This window comes from Garra rufa, chromosome 12, assembly GCF_049309525.1.
Source record: "Garra rufa chromosome 12, GarRuf1.0, whole genome shotgun sequence".
NCBI classification, from domain to species: domain Eukaryota; kingdom Metazoa; phylum Chordata; class Actinopteri; order Cypriniformes; family Cyprinidae; genus Garra; species Garra rufa.
In genome coordinates this window covers 18,504,634-18,522,504 of record NC_133372.1, presented here as the reverse complement: position 1 = coordinate 18,522,504, position 17,871 = coordinate 18,504,634, and the positions used below count along the sequence as shown (strand labels likewise).

The 17,871-nt window shown below is 38.0% G+C and overlaps 1 protein-coding gene across 2 annotated transcripts in view; it reads right to left on the bottom strand.

Annotated features, from left to right (window-relative positions):
* Nucleotides 1-17,871, bottom strand: part of LOC141346487 (probable ATP-dependent RNA helicase DDX5) — a 63,569-nt gene that overhangs the window by 7,516 nt on the left and 38,182 nt on the right. Inside the window, exons 2-7 of one of the 2 annotated variants that reach the window (XM_073851362.1) lie at nucleotides 8,525-8,700; nucleotides 8,334-8,430; nucleotides 6,496-6,629; nucleotides 6,335-6,400; nucleotides 6,072-6,213; nucleotides 4,416-4,576 (exon numbers count right to left, since the gene is read on the bottom strand). In XM_073851362.1, the coding sequence (XP_073707463.1) occupies nucleotides 4,416-4,576; nucleotides 6,072-6,213; nucleotides 6,335-6,400; nucleotides 6,496-6,629; nucleotides 8,334-8,430; nucleotides 8,525-8,596 (672 nt within the window). In that variant the 5' untranslated portion in view covers nucleotides 8,597-8,700. The remainder of the gene's footprint in view (nucleotides 1-4,415; nucleotides 4,577-6,071; nucleotides 6,214-6,334; nucleotides 6,401-6,495; nucleotides 6,630-8,333; nucleotides 8,431-8,524; nucleotides 8,701-17,871) is intronic. The other variant, XM_073851361.1, reaches the window with a different exon arrangement.

Sequence of the window (17,871 nt, the reverse complement as noted above, 5' to 3'; positions counted from 1 at the left end):
ACTTGTGTTGTCAAGGCTAGGTTCTACTAACTCAGAATTATGTGGGGCCAGATTCATGAAAGAAATTTTGCTGCATAAAAAAAGCTTTAAGCTTCTCATATAAAATTGCATTTTGAGAGGAAAAAAATGTCACATAGGCTCTACGTAACATTTTATTATTACATTCAGAAATAATGTATAATACCGGTAAATAAAACAACATTTTTACAAACATTAAGTATAGACCTGTTCACCTATTGTAGTCCCTTTCTCTCTACAACAAATCCAGTATTTATTCTATATAGGCTATATAAATGTCAAGCCATAACAAATAATTTTAAAGCGAAACTGAAGCCTGCCTCTTTTGTTCGGCACAAACCAAAATGTTTCCATATTCGCCGTGTATCTGGATGCTAAAATATAATTTATTGTGTACCCTGCTGAAAAAAAACAGCTAATACCAGCCTAGGCTGGTTGGCTGGTCTTAGCTGGTTTAAGCTGAAAGTAGCTGATTTTAGCTAGTCACCCAGCCTGGACAGGCATTTATATAGCCTATATGTGACCCTGGACCACAAAACCAGTCTTAAGTCGCTGGGGTATATTTGTAGCAATAGCCAAAAATACATTGTATGGGTCAAAATTATTGATTTTTCTTTTATGTCAAAAATCATTAGGAAATTAAGTAAAGATCATGTTCCATGAAGATTTTTTGTAAAATTCCTACTGTAAACCGATCCAAATTTAATTTTTGATTAGTAATATGCATTGTTAAGAACTTAATTTGGACAACTTTAAAGGTGATTTTCTCAGTATTTTGATTTTTTGCACCCTTAGATTTCAGATTTTCAAATAGATGTATCTCGGCCGAATATTGCCCTATCCTAACAAACCATACATCAATAGAAAGCTTATTTATTGAGCTTTCATACGATGTATATATCTCAGTTTTGTAAAATTTAACGGTAACACTTTACAATAAGGTTCATTAGTTAAACATTAGTTAATGTACTAACTAACATGAACTAACCATGAGCAATACATTTGTTACTGTATTTACTAACCTTTATTAACGTTAGTTAACGGAAATACAGTTGTTCATTGTTTGTTCATGTTAGTTCACACTGCATTAACTAATGTTAACAAGATTTTAATAATGTATTAGTAAATGTTGAAATTAACATTAACAAAGATTAATAAATGCTGTATAAGTGCAGTTCATTATTAGTTCATGTTAACTAATGTGGTTAACTAATGTTAACTAATGAACCTTATTGTAAAGTGTTACCAATTTAACCTTATGACTGGTTTTGTGGTCCAGGGTCACATATAGCCTAAATACTGGGAAAGTGGCCAAAACCTCTCTAAAACCAGCCTGCTGACCAACTATGACCAGCTAAAGCAGGGTAAACTTTGTACATTATCCTTCACATAGGCTGTAAAACCATAGTCAGGCGGTGGTCATGCTGAACGGCACAGAATATACTATGGACTTTTTAAAGGGCACCTAATATGCAAAATTCACTTTTACATGGTGTTCGAACATAAATGTGTGTTGGCAGTGTGAACACAACCACCCTACAATGATAAAAATCCACTAACCCCATTATCAATCAGTCAATTACCTTTATTTATACAGCGCTTTTAACAATACGGGTTGTGTCAAAGCAACTTTACTACATTAAATAGGACAATAGTGTCAATAGTGCAAAAGTTCCATGTTGCAGCAAAGTCATGATTTGCAAAGAACTCATCTGGTTCTTGTGGTCTTGTGCCAATGGCCGTCTACGTGAGGAGTTCTTTACTGATGATCCGTCTCCGGGGCTCATTAAACCAAATCGCTATAGTCTTAATAGGCATGCCATTTTGATTTACAAAATCTACCTAAATATGTTTATCATTTATCAAATCATTTCACTCCAGATTGCTTTATGAATGTCATGTTGTTATAGTGCTTAGCTAACGATTTAACTGTATTTGTGTGAGTATGATGTCAAAGTATTTTAATTGATCAGTGCCACGAGCTCTGTAACATTTGACGTTGTTCCGTCCCATTTCTGGTGTGTTTGGCTTCCCATATGTACGGCTAAATGCTGGTTCTCTTGCACATATAATGTCTCTCAGCACTGTTACTTCTACTGACTGTTTATTGCTGTATGTACGCAATCAGAGATATGGTACGCCCTCTTCTGAAGACAGGGCAGCAATATTCATCTCATTTGCTGTTAAAGTGATACACACCAAAACAGGAGGTGCCAATGCGAACATTGCATTGTTTTCCCCTTCTAAGACAGGATACTGTTACTTAATTTATGGTCATACAGATAGAAGCAAGACATCACTCAAAACTATACAATGCAAAAAAACACAAGCCTTTGCAAAATAAAGAAAACTGTCAAATTAAGAAAACTAAAATGTTTTTTTTTAAAGGGTTTCCTTTCCGTGAACTTTGAATCACGTCACAATAAAAAATTGCTGATTTTTGGTTTCTTTTGTTTTGTTAACCTGTTAATGATTTGAGTGAAATATATTTTTTGTGTATAGACCTATATATTCCTTTATGTATATAGTTTTATTCTGTTTTCTCCGTTCACAGAAGCGCTGCGGTGATGTGACCTTGTGTGAATTCAAGACTACACTATCCTGCAATTTTTGCTGGTTTATTACCTGCTATTCATTTCATTTAGACGTAGGGCTATTGCTTAGGGCACTGCCATTGCGACTTACCTATGATAAATTTACAGGTGAGCATGGGCATTTCACTTGTTGGATATGTCAACATCATATTTGCATAGGCCGTACTACTTAAATTCAAATAATAAATGAAATGATAGAATAACGTTAATAGTCATTTCATATTTTTGAATCTGTTCAGAACTATTAAAGCTGATTTTGTTTTAGTTTCTGGTTATATTCCAGTCAAAATTTAGTTTGTTTCCAGTTTTTGTATTTGTTCCTTGAATGTATCATTATCACATATCATATCATCATTCTGATATAGGTCTTATAGCACCTGCTGCCAGTTCTTGGTGCTATAACTCATAATAGACACCTCTAGGTGTTCCATCTCATACAATAAACAAACTGCTGAATTTTGATTAAAATCAAACACTTTCTGTTTTTCTTTTTCGCCATAAATTTGTTGCCTTCCCACGGTCAAACCATTCGAGATATATATATAAAAAGTCCCTTTGCAATTTTGGATCCTCAGTGTCTTGAGATCATGTTGACCATGTTTGGTGGCAATAGCATGAGTGTATCAAATTCCAGAGCACTGCCCCCATCCTCTGAACTTCTGCCCTGCCCTGATAGCCGTAGATTCCAATGTATGTGCAACGATTCAAGAGTTTTTGTATATTTTTATATATTGGCTTGGCCCCTAAAATGTAATTTAATACTAAGAAATAGTAATATATATGGGGGCAGTGCTCTGGAATTTGATACACTCATCCTGGGATTTTCATGCTATTGCCACCCCCACCCCTCATGTGAAGTTCTGCCCTGCCCTGATAGCCGTAGATTCTAATGTGTGTGCAAACTTTCAATAGCTTTTGAGCATGTTAGTCATGTTATATACACATGTTGTTATATATATATACATATCATCATATCATATCATATCATATCATATATATATCAGAGGTTGCATTAGACTTTAACATTGTGCGTCATTTTGACGGACAGCGTCATAAAAATTCCGTCATAATCCATTATTTCCTGTCATTCTAATTTTCATATTTTAGATCTAATAACACATTTAATTGAATTTATTTTTGTTCACATTTTCATTTCTAATTATGAACCTACAAGACGATATAGGCTTATGCATTTATTTTGAAGAGAACAGATGAGACTGCCAAACTTTTCATGTTCAACACCACACCCCGCAGTGACAGCTATTTTAATATGTTCTCATTTTTATGACCAATATCGATTTGTAAATCCCAGTCGATCTTTTGGTCTATGCTGTTCTCAGTTGATGAATGAACAGTAGCCTACATAGTGCGCATCCCATCCAATAAATCGCAATGAAACAAAGTCTCAAATTCTGTCGATTTTATTAGGAAATTCAAGCAATAAATACCATTTTGGGAGTATTTAATGTGGCGTGATTGATCGGTAAAGCTACTTTGTAGTCACCTGTGCGTAAAATCAAATGCATAGCAAAAGATTCTTGACAGTTTCGTTTTTGTTCTGGATCCAGTGCTCTGCTGCCACACTGAAACGCACTCGCCACCAACTGGACAGGAGTGGGAATTACAGCTACAAATTACAATAGATCACCCTCAGTGTAATCTGTCAAAATGATGCATGGGCTTCAGATTTTTTCGTCATTGCTAAAAAAAAATTCCGGTTAACGCGACCTCTGATATATACACGTATATCAATTTTATACTGTTGCAACCCTACAGAGGAATGAAACTTTTGCAAGAACTCACCCGAATCTGATCAACAATTTTGCGGATTTGAGGTTCAAATCCCATGTCCAGCATACGATCAGCCTCATCAAGGACCAGGTAGGTACAGCGGCGTAGGTTAGTTTTTCCTGCCTCTAGGAAATCAATCAATCTGCCGGGGGTTGCGATGCAGATTTCAACACCTAAAGAATATACAGATTTACAGTATTCTCAAAGAAGAAAGAAGGAAACCGACTTCTATTTTATCATGCCTGTAATGCCTGATAAAGCAGGGTTTGTCAGCTCAGTGCTGCTTTGTGTACAGCCGTTACCAGGGAAACAGCTATTTTTGCAGCTCCAAAAGCAACATCTATTGGCAAAGAATTTGCATTTTCATTCAGACCAACACACAAATCGACTGATGGTTTTACACAGCAAACACAGAGTTGTAAATGTAAACTGGTATATTTATGCCATGGGGGAGCCCTGCCACACATAAAGTGCACGTAGTAACACATTTTATTGCTTTTATTTTATTTTTTTTAAACAGATAAACAGAGACTGTGCGTCACTTTTCGTGTTCAACACCACACCCTGCAGTCACAGCGGAGGCCACTAATAACAACAAAATAGGCTAGGGCTGGGTTAAAAAAAAAAAAAAAAAGGAAATTTCTATATTTTAATAGATTCTCATTTTTATGAACCATTCTTAAATCCCACTTGATCTTTTGGTCTATGTTGTTTTCAGTTGGAGAATGAACAGTACATAGTGCGCCTCCCATCCAATAAATCGCAATAGAATAAGCTTTGCGCTTTCTTACTTTTGATAGGAAACAAGGTCAAAACGGCAATAAATACCGTTTTGGTGCTCTATAATGAGGCGTGATAGATCATTGTGGCTTAAACTGGGTACTCGCCTGTGCGTAATCAAATGGAGCGCATTTGCCACCACCTAGACAGGGGTGGGAATTACAGTTACAAGTTACAATCATAGACTGTAAAAAATATGGACGTAGTATCCGTGACGTCACCCGTAGGATTCTGAAGCGCTAATTTGAAGCTCATAGTGGGCGGGATTCGGCCGCGCCATCTTGGAATCGCGTCATCGCGCGTCACTCCCGGATAATCAAAAATGGGCAAAAAGGCGGGATGTGGGTGGAGCTGGTTGCTGAAACCACGCCCACCTAGAGCGACAGTGGTGACAGCAGCGGCAAGCCCCCTGTCACTCAAGTGGCCACGTCCTTAATTATGCTGAACTTTAAGGCTTAATATAACTTAAACCGATGAGTTATAAAAAAATTCACCCCCCTCACAGTTGACATGAAGGGCAAAACTAGCTATATAGACCAAAACCATTTTTTGAACCAGGCTGTAAACATACTTTTTTCTGCTGCAAAGTTGGGCATTTTAACATGGAGTGTCAATGGGATTGACTCCCTTTTGCAGCCAGCCTCAAGCGGCCAGTCGATGAATTGCAGTTTCAGTCACTTCCGTGTTGGTTTCACGAGGGAGACTGGAAGGTTGCCCCTTGGTTACAATAGTACATTCTCAGCGTAATCGGTCAATGACGGACGGCCTTCAGATTTTTACGCCACTGATAAAACTCTGAAAATGACCGACAAAGGTTGGAGGTCGCAAACTCTGGATATAAATAAAACAAGTAACATTAAAATGATGATTCACAGAATACCACAATACCTCTTTCAAGATCTCTGATCTGAGGTCCTTTGGGTGCTCCACCGTAGATACAAGTGGACTTCAGGCGGGAAGCTCTTCCATATTCAGCAGCAACCTGTTGCACCTGCTGTGCCAGTTCACGAGTGGGAGCCAGCACTAAGCACTAAGATAACAAGAAAGTACAGAAGACAGTCACACAACTGGGGGAAAACAACACATTTAAGGAAACTTTTTTTTTAGATAGGATGGTGGGGGGGGGGGGGGGGGCATTGTGTGGAGCTTACAATAGGGCCATCACCATGTTCCAGGAAAGGCTGGTGGTTAATATGTACAATGGCTGGCAGCAAATACTGTGAGCACAAAGATTTGCAAACACTTAGCAACAGCTTTACAAACCAGTCTTTTAATACATTCTGAATCATACATTTAATCACTTAACACTTACAGCCAGGGTTTTCCCAGATCCTGTCTGAGCAATGCCAACCATGTCTTTTCCACTAAGGGCCAAAGGCCATCCCTGGGCCTGGATAGGTGTGGGCTCAGACCAGGACTGTTTAGAGATCACATCCATCACATAATCTGGAATTCAACAGCACATATATGTACATTTTACATATAGATTTTTGAAAAGGGCTGTGCAGCATATCAACTTTGTATGTTTAAAGCTGATTTGATTTGATAGAGCTGACTTTTGATTTTGATTGGTGACTGATAATTGTGCAGTGTTCGGACCGGTTAAAGAAAGTTATTATATAAATTTGGTAATGATAATAATAATTTGTAAGTATATTGTTATTAGTGCTATTATTTTGTTAACGTGCTATAGAAACAACAACAACAACAACAACAACACAACTACTGTAAAAGAATGATGCATCTCTTTTATAACAAGCACTCATAACTTTGCAATTCAACGTTAGCCCATTTTAAAAACATTGGGCCTCATTCATGAAATATGCAGATATGAGGAAATTCCGAGCAATTTGCCCATAAAGCAGCCCTTCCCAACAACTGTTCACAAATGCTTTGAAAACATCACATTTGATAGTTAAATATGTTAAAAAATTCCAAGCATTTGTGAATAGGGCACACATGCACACTAATTCACAATTAGCATAATCCCTGCCTATGAATTACAACTACCTAAGTGTCCAGGAATGCAGTGAAGTCTTTCGGAATCCTTTCTCAGGTTTGGCTCCAGAATATTGCATTATTTGCAAAAAAAGACTCCCAGGCCATATGCCTAACAATAAATATTAAATTAACCTGCATCTACCAGCTAAAAAAAAAAAAGCCCAGGTGCTCTTTTGAAAATGGCCAGCTGGTGGCGCTTGAGAACACTTTTGGCACAGCATTTTTTTTTATAGCTGTCACACTTTGGTGGCTATGATTTGGAATATCTATGGCAGTAACATACAGTATTACTAGTATGTCATTCTAAAAAATATATTACTGAATATAAAATGCAGTAACCAGCGATATTAAATTTAAAATGCTGGTTAAATTTTTTAAATGAACTTTTGTTAATAAAGTAAATGAACTTGAAATATTATTATGGTAGTGCATCATAATGCAGTGTCATTCCACAGAACGTTTCACGCACCATTTACATGTGGTTGGGAGCAGGCGTTTACTTCTGTACCAATTAACATTTTGAAAATACAAATATTATCATGAATTTGAACGTTTACATCAAGAACAGCTTTATGAACGATTTACACAAAAAAGCGTTCTGAATGTGGCCCATTTTCATTAGTCCACAATCCTTATATGCGTGTTTCTTTCGTACCAATTAACATTTTGAAAATACAAAGATTATCATGAATATGAATGTTTACATCAAGAATAGCTTTATGAACGATTTACACAAAAATGCGTTCTGAATGTGGCCCATTTTCATTAGTCCATAATCCTTAAAAATGTATTCTGCTCATGTTTCATGAATGTGGCCCATTTTCATTAGAGTCCACAATCTTTAAAAAATGCATTCTGCTTGTGTTTCATGAATGTGGCCCATTTTCATTAGAGTCCACAATCCTTATATGTGAGAAGTTAATATAGCTGTCTCAAGTGTCTGCTATGCTGCCTTAATATAAATTAGATAATATTAGCCTAACTACAACAACAACAGTCTTGATATTAATAAAGCAATAAGTCATCTGTGATATCTTTGACTATCTTTGATACATAATACTATCATCTAACAGCACAAGCCTAGCCCATATTACCCAGCAATATATTTGATGGCAAAAAAAAAAAAAAAAATTATACATTTTCACATACTGGGGAAGTTTGCCTCAAGAAACTTAATGATGGGTTTAGGACAATCTCTGCCTTTCACGGTCACCTCTTTGCCTCTCCGGTAGTGTTCCACTTCTTGCTGTAATTAAAAAACAAATGAAAAAAGTTGATTACAAAGAAAAAAAAAAAAAAAAACTACACATTTAAAATTCTTACAACCCAAATATGCCCACAAATAACCATTGGTCTCCGTGTGACATCAGGGTGCTCTTTGTAGAAATTTTTCTCAAACTTGGGGAGTTCATCAAGATTCCAGTGTCTTTTCCGTAGTCTCTCACCGGGGTTCCCAAACTTCACTGAAGGAGGACCACTGTGGCCTCCACTAAATCGAGGGGCACTGCTACCATACCTATGAAAGAACAGTCACACATCAACTTTGTTCAAGAGGCAATTGACCACCTTTATTCAAGAGACAATAGAAATATAAATTTTTAATGAACAAAATAAAAAACAAATAATATTAAAACTGGAGATGTCTCATCTCGTTTCTTTCTGTCAAGACAACTGCATTGAACATAAATATTATTTTTCCAAAGTTTGCGTGCCTATACCTCAAAAAGTATTAAAGACATGGCAATATGATTTTAGATTCTAATTTATAACAGGGATTAGGGTTGTGACGATGAGGAAATTTCCCCACCGGTTAATCGACATGTGACAACACCGGTAATACCGGTATCACCGTGGGGGGTGGGGGTTTCCCTTTCTCTTTTTTTCTGCTTTTAAATACATGTAATCTTGCCGCAACTGACGCTGACGTGCGTGCGTATTATACTTTCACTTTCAGTTTTGCGGGAATTGGCAATTCGGCATCAATTGTTTGAATGGACGACAAATTTTGAACGCATTTGTTTACTGGATCCTTGGACTGATACGTTTACAGGGGTTCACTGGTTGAAGAAATTTCTGATCGTAAAAAACGGCTTCTTTTTATTTGTTAGGTATTATTTTCGTTATTATGTACTTAAATTACTGGGCTGCGGCAGATGGAGCGGGCACAGGCACAGGCACATCAAATATATTTCAAAGCAAGCCGGTGCCGCGGTCCTGACTGCGTCTTTTTTTGGATGTTTTTAACGAATATTTACATGATTTTGGCTAATGCAGGACACTACTGAATGATGCGCATCAGAGGGGATTTAGAAGAGGGTATACGCAAAGCCGCCTGATAAAGAAGTGGGTATACGCCGTATACCTGCATATACCCTCCACTACACCCAAAATATTGCCAAACAGGCGCTTTTGCATTGCGTTTTGACACTAAATCGTCCGCCATTCTCTTTCTGTAAATTCAACTCCTCTCGTTCTCCTCACGTGATAAATGAAATATGACGCATTGTAGCTATGTTCAGTTTTTAATTATAGTGCATGCTCTCGTCTTAAGTAAATTTAGAATTATATTTTCCATTTAATTCAAATAAATATTTAATTTAAAAAAACGAATACTTAAAAAAAAAAAAAAAAAAATGTGGGGACGGTGTCACGGTGGAAAACTGATGTCACCGGTGTTGCGTCTTAAAACCGGTAACACCGTCAACACCGTCTATCGTGGCAAGCCTAATAGGGATGCACCAAATATTCGGCCACCGAAAGATTTTTATCACCGAAACAACACGGCCGAAACAGTATGTTGACGCAAACAGAAACCGCAGCCTGCACGTGCTTGTCTGAAGCAACACCTCTGCGGTGTGGACGTATTTCAGTATATCTGAGAAAGACCCACGGATAGCGATTTGCAAAACTTGTAATGCCGAAATTTCAAGAGGGTGTGTGTCTGCAGTCGTGTGTGCAGTGATGAGAGCAGAGATCGAGACAGATGTAGCTTTGAGTGAGTGAAAAACAATGGCTTTACGTTGGTGTTACGTCGCAATATTTTAAAGATATGTCTTTTCTATATACTGAATTTTTATAAATATTTATGTTTTAAACCATGGAGGATGAGCCAATGGATATCACACAAGCAACGTGAAAACTGCACAATATGTTAAAGTGAAAGTAAAAACTGACAGTTCTTTCAGCATCTGACGTGCATTCTCTCAGAGACAATGAGAGACGGTTATACTAAATATTAATTTAGTCCCCTAATATTTTTCTTGTGCCTCGAACATGGTGGGAAAAAATAAATGTATTTTGTGTAAGGTTTGATTTTGAAAGTCGGTTCTTGAAATAAAGCTCTTAATTTTCATTGATGACTGCAGTGTTATTTGGGGCTAAGAAAGTCTTAATTATGACTTCAGGATGTCTTAAATGTGGGGACTGAAAGACAAGAATTGCGATTAAACTTCAAAATGCTATCCACTGAATAAATATTAGCACTGCACGTTTCAAAGTCATTTGCTGCGCTGCTTTGTGTACTAGCATTCTGATAGCGCCTCCTGCTGGAAGAGAAACGCTTAGAGATGTAAATGTGAACTGATGGATCCACAAGATAATGTTATAAAAATTTAAACAATTAATTTAAACAAAGGCAGTAAAATATATGTATATGTTATTTAAGTAACATAATACTTGATTGATAATAATTGTTTAAATTAATATAATGGATTTATTCTTTGAAACTTTAATATTAATTTATGCAATTGCAATGCCTTGACTTGATTAGTACACAGTCATAGCCATAAATGCAATGGTACTAATAATTGGCATAATTGTTTCGGGGTTTTGGTTTCGGCCTTGGGTTTCCTCTTTTTCAGTTTTCGGTTTCGGCCAAGAATTTTCATTTCGGTGCATCCCTAGTCTATAATAAACTTTTCTTTTAGATTCTTAATTTTCAAAGCCCTACATCATTCAGTCCCAGAGATATGGGGATCTCAATGAGGCTCCATGTCCACATTGTTAAATTGTTACCCATTTTCAGTGGTCGAAAACCAAATGTTGGTAACTTTGTATTAGGGCTGGACAAGAATATTCGAATATTCGTTTGGTGGGTTGACATTTGATTTTACATTTTGAGATTCAAATATTCCTTTTTTTTTCCAAACTGGCCTACCCCGTGAAACGGTTCTCATTCTCGCTTGAATTTGAATGGAGAAGAGGAAAGAAAGAGATGGAGCAATATTTGAGAGACACTACTTAAAGTACAGTCAGGCCCACTTGCATGGTGGAAGCAAAACAGTGACATCTACCCTAAACTGGCATTTGCAGCCAAACACCTCTTTTGCATTCCGGCCACTTTAACCCCGCCAGAGCGCATTTTCTTAAAAGCTGCATTGTAAATAAGATCACAAATTCCTTTTACCTGAAAATGTGGACAAATTTATTTTTTTTATTTTTTTTCGCACAACATGAAAAGAGTTCAGGCAGACTAAGTAGGTAACTTCACTATCTTGAAAGTATGACTTCGTAAAGAAATAGTTTGTTTAGGAATTAATTTTATTGAAATGTGAGCTGTCAAGCCAGCCTAGCGTTACCTAGCCTATGACCGTTTGTTTTATTCTATATAAGGGAATTCGTTTAATTGTATTTAAACTGTTTGTTAATTAAAATATGTGATGCTGTTATTGAAAGTATTGCGAGTATGCTTAATATAGTTTGTTGAACTTTGTTAATTTTTTTTGTTCTTTTTTAATTTAAATAGACTACCCTTTACGGTATCAGTAATTACTGTGCTGCTAATTTCTGATTTGGGAGTGATTTGTTAGTTAAAAAAATGTTAGGCTACCTTAGTAAAAGTATTGCTCTTAACATACCTGTGTGTTTTGTATCACTAGTGCAGTGTCCGCACACACACATACAGATTCCTGTCTTTATTAGAGAGAAGAATATGTTCAGCCCCCTCCTTCCAAAGCTTTGAATATTCGGTGTTGATTACTACCTAAGTTTTGTAGCTCAAAAAATGGTATTCGGACCAGCCCTACTTTGTATACAGCTGATACTTATTTTATTTAAAAAACAATGTTTGAAAAAGAAATAATTTGAATTTAGAATTGTATGTTGTTCCAAATGCATAGAACATAGCTGTCTGAGTGCTAAAAGTGAACTGAAATGGTCCAGTTGAGGCACAGTACCTTGCTTTCTGTAGTCTACTCATAAGATTGTATATTTGAATCAGTATCGGGTATACTTGGAAGGAAGGATTTTGTTCATTTAACAGCTTCTGACACTATCGAGAGTTTAAGCATGCAGTATTGTAACATGTTCAAATCATAGCGAAGTATTTTATTATTTGTATTATTTATATTATTTGTATTTTATTTACAACACAGTATCAAAATATACACAGTGAAGATCAAGGACACACTGATCTAAACACAGAAAATTAAACAATAACACATCTTTGTGCCAAACATTCTTAGACTCTAACATTTATAGGCTAGTGAACTGTCTGCTTCATTCTTATTCCGAGGTCACCATAGGCACCCAGATTCGGTCCATATCCAGATTAGATGGTCACTGCAGTCACCTGGATCCAGCACCTAGAGATGACCTCTACACTCTTGAATGTCGGCGGAGACCATGCCAACTAGATAAGCCCTAGAGACAGATCCCCTACAAAGACATTGTCACCTCAACGGCTATCGGCACAGACCACAGGAACCACACAAGTTTTCTGGACAATTCTGACTGGTTTTGCAGCCCAGAATTAAACCACGCCATGCTGGTTTCATCTGGCTAGAGAAGAGATGGACCCCGACTGAGCCTGGTTTCTTCCTGTGGTTCTATTTCCTAAGCAGGTAGTTGCCCTTGTGACAGTCGTCAGTGATCCTTCCCTCTGGAGGCGCTGTTGAACATATTTGCGGGACGGAAGTTATTTAAGGAAGTACGTTGTTGACGCTCGCTCTCTCACGCTCGTTCACTCTTTCTCACTCGCTCGCTTTTCACATGCTTTTGCATCCTGTCTCACGCGGTTTTTCCCTGTGGTCGGAGCATGCAGTTTGTTGCGGTGCCGTGAGTATTGGGAGCGTAATTCACCTGCTTGTTTGCATAATTTATGAACGCTTAATGTGTTTAATGCGGGAGTTAGCAAAATGATGTTGCTGATACCTAGTTTTGATGCGACTAGTGCGCTCTTTGAGGGAAAATCGTAAAGCATGATTAGAGAGAGAGTTTTATCTATAGATAATCGACGGTGAGCGATCTTTCCTATGGTTTGAGGTGAATGCGTGGTTATTACGTCAATTTAGGGTAATGCAGGCAGACAAATGTTTCTTTTTTTTTGGAGCGCTCCAGGTAATGATTTTGTTTATGGGTTTTTTGTAAATATTGGGGTTTGTTTGCTGTTTATTTCTTCCAGGCTCAGTAGTTTAATGGGTGAAATAAAGTGAGGTTTATTATAATTGTGCATATGTGAAGTCTACTATAATGTGCATATGCGAAGTTTACTATAATTGTGCATATGTGAAGTCTACTATAATGTGCATATGAGAAGTTCACTATTAATTGTGCATATGTGAAGTCTACTATAGTGTCCATGAATTGAGGTCTACTTTATTGTATTAGACTGCAGTTGATTACGGACATATATTGCCTGTACTGACGTTTACTGTGATGTGCATGAGTAGAGGCCTATGATAATGTGGATGGACTAACATGTGATCGCTAGCTGGTGGACTCGGTTCTATGGCGGTCTACTCTGATGATTTCTCTACTTTACTTTAGGTTTTCACTTATTATTATTATTATTATTGTGTAAGGTAACTAAAAGGTATTGTTCCTGGGCCTGGAAATAGTTTTTTGTGTGTTGTTCGGTTGTTGTTTTTGAGGCTGTTTGTCTACTTATTGTATCCCAAACCAAGCTGAAACTAAATTGATACAAGCAGTAAGCTATTTCCTGTTTGTGTTGTGTTTTTTTTTTGTATAATATATCCTAAATTGCAAATTTATGTTGTAAATTAAATGAACTATTGTGGTGGTTTTTACCCCTGGTGCCCGAACTTAATAATGTAAGGCCAAAATCCGCTACAGATTTGGCGCCCGAACAGGGACCCTCAGATGTTGTGCATTTATTGGCCTATTGTGATCATTCTTGTAATTATGGACAATGGTAATTCTCTCATTAATTTTTCTGAAATAGATGATAGTAATTTTGGACCACCTCATGATAGTCCTTCTACTCCTCGGAACATGGAGCGATCTTTATTAGATGATGATATGGACCTAGAACAATCGGTTCTTGAGGTCCCTCTCCTCCGTTCAGGTAATCAAGCTGATGATTTAACTATTTTTTCTCAGGCCGTTGAGTCACTTAAGAGTGTATTTGTTGATACTATAGCCTGGCAGAAGAAATGGTTTGAGCAAAATGCTAAACTTTGTACTCAAGATTTTTCAAAAGAAACCTTATCTGTGGTTGAAAAGGCTCATACTGACTTCATGGATGTCTTTAGTGACCGTATACAAGACTTTACTAATCAGATAATTGAGGCTATTCAGTGGAACTCCAAACAATCACATAGCGAATTAAAGGTCTTGTTTGATCAGGCAAACTGTTCTTTACTTTCTTCTTTTAAAACTGCTATAGAAGAACACAGTGCAGGGGGAAAGGGGTTACAAGAAGAAGTGTGTGGGCTGAAACAGCAATTGCTCACACTGCAAACTTCCTTAGATGTTCTTATGCAGAAAAGTATTCAAATTGACAGCAAGTTACTTGATCGGGAGGAAGCTGCTCCTTCACAGGCATGCCCTAGTCCAATTTCCCCATGTAATACTGGAGATTTGGTTAATCCAGTTTCTGTTTCAACTAATCTGACATGTACTCGGGAGTTGCCTATTAAGATGGTATTTCCATCTTTTGGGGAATTGCACGATGAGAATGATCCATTAGTGTACCTAGAAAGGTGTAAAGATTACTTAGCTCTTAGACCTCTGTCAAACGGTGAGATTCTTGCAACAATGCGTAGTGTATTACATGCCTCAGCCCGTGATTGGTGGGAGACTGTGAGGTTTAAGATTGACACTTGGGAAGATTTCCAGAAAGCGTTTTTAGCTGTCTTCCTGCCTGAAGACTATGAAGATGTACTGGAAGATCAAGTACGAAATCGGTTACAAGGTGCAACTGAAAGTGTTCGTGATTTTGCATTTTCATTTCAAGCTTTGTTTAAGCGGTGGAAAAAAGATGCGACTGAGGATGAGGTTTTAAAAGCCCTTCTAAAAGTTATGAACCCTTGTTTTGCTAGTCAGATTCGAGGTCGTGCACAGACTGTTGAAGAACTAGTTAGGCTAGGGACTCAAATAGAAAGGGATTACGATCATCAGAGGAAATATAATCAGCTTCAGTTGACCAAGAGTACTACAATTGACCAGAGTTTGCAAGCTAGAAAAGCAAAAGAAGTAGATAGAAAAGCTATCATCCCTTCAGAGCAAAGAATCGCAAGTTTGTTGTGTTGGAGATGTCATGAAAATCATTCGCCAGGTTCTTGTCCTAATTTTAAGGCGTCCCTGAGTGGAAAACATCTTGGAGGGCAGTCACACCTACACACTATTGCATGTTGATTTGTGGAATAAAATGAAGGGAGCTAAGGAGCAGTTAGACGCATGGCATGAAGGACCCCTTTTTTTGGCTAATGGGGATGCTACTGTTCCCTTAGGACAGAAAGTGCTGGATTTCTATTTGCATGATCTGCATTTTCAGGTTCCCACAGTGGTTCTTCCTGCTCGGAAGCTTGTATACTCATTGATACTAGGACTTGACTTTATATCATTGACTGGCTTGCAGCTTAATATTAAAGATCAGTTGTACAGTTTTTCAGGGGATTTGGAAAATTGTGTTTTTCCATTCCAACCACCCATTACCCCGGGAGATTCCTGGAGGTATGGTAAACCACCAGGGAATGGTAAACCCACTGCTTCTCTTTACTCTGCAGTACCTCCGATTCAGTTTGAGTGGTCAGCAAGCGAGTGTATGGACAATTGTGTTCAGGAAGAACTTCAGGTAGAACTGATAGAGCTAGTTCAAACTAAAGTCAATGAGAGTGATTTATCTGAAAAAGACTCTCATGTTCTTTTTACCCTTTTGTATGACCATTCAGAAGTATGCACCCCTAACCTAGGTAAAACTCATTTAGTTCAACATAAGATCACTGTTTGCTCAGATGTGGTTGTTGCACAAAAGCCTTATAGGTTACCAGTACACAAAAAAGAAATTGTCAGGGAGCAAATTGATGATATGCTTACAAAAAACATAATTCAGCCATCTCATTCTCCCTGGGCATCTCCCATTGTCTTAGTACCTAAGAAAGATGGAGGTCAGCGTTTTTGTGTCGATTACCGCCGATTAAATGCTGTGAGTGAAAGTGATGCATTTCCTCTTCCTACTGTGAGTGAAATCTTGGAGTCTCTTGCCGGAGCCCATGTTTTCAGTACCCTTGATTTAAATAGTGGGTACTGGCAAGTGGAAATGGATCCGGGAAGTATGGCTAAGACTGCGTTTGTGTCTCCTTTTGGGTTGTATGAATTCAAGGTGCTTCCCTTTGGTTTAAAGAATGCGCCGGCCACATTTCAGAGGCTTATGAATCGGGTGCTAGCTGATTGTTTGGGGCAGTGTTGTCTAGTTTATCTAGATGACATAGTAATTTATTCAACGGATTTCGACCAGCATATACAGGATCTTCACAGGGTTTTGCTATGTTTACAAAAGGCTGGACTGACTCTTAAACTTCAGAAGTGCCATTTCTGTTTGGCCGAGATCAAGTTTCTTGGTCATATAGTGACCACTGAAGGGGTGAAAGCAGATCCTGTTAAAACAGAGGCCATCCGGAATTTCCCTGTCCCACAAAACCTTAAAGAACTTCAGCGGTTTTTGGGATTGAGTGGATGGTATCACCGGTATGTTCCTAATTTTTCGGCTGTTGCAGAACCCTTGAATGCCTTAAAACGAAAAGGAGCTCGGTTTCAGTGGACATCTGAATGTCAGGCATCTTTTGAGAGTCTGAAAAAACATCTTCTCCACCAATATTAGGACACCCCAATCATTCCTACACATTTATAGTTTACACCGACGCAAGTTCAACAGGTTTGGGTGCTGTTCTGGCTCAGCGGCCAACTACCTTTGGGGCAGCTGAGGTGGTGTTGGCGTATGCAAGCCGTACCCTTACTGGGGCAGAGAAGAATTATTCTACCACTGAAAGAGAATGTCTAGCCGTTGTTTGGGCGGTCGAAAGGTGGCGTCATTATTTGGAGGGGAAGTCTTTTGTCGCTGTGACCGATCATGCCTCTCTCCTTTGGGTGTTTAACACTACAAAGGCAAGTTCTCGCCTGATTCGTTGGGCTCTTAGGTTGCAGGAATTTGAGTTCACACTGAAATATCGTAAAGGGAAGCTTAACAGTGCCCCTGATGCTTTGTCCCGTGCTGGTAGTCTGGATTGTTCCTCAATAATTGCTGCCTATTCCCATAAGACAGTCTTGGACAGCGTGGTTTCACAGTTTCCTCTCTCAGATGAAGATATTTGGGCAGCACAGCAGCAGGATGGTGATGTCCAAAAAGTATATCAGAGTATAAGTGACAATAAACAGAGTCCTGATGATTCCGATGCTGGGTTTGTCATTTTAGAGGACAAGGTTTACAGGAAGGTGACTCATCCCTCTA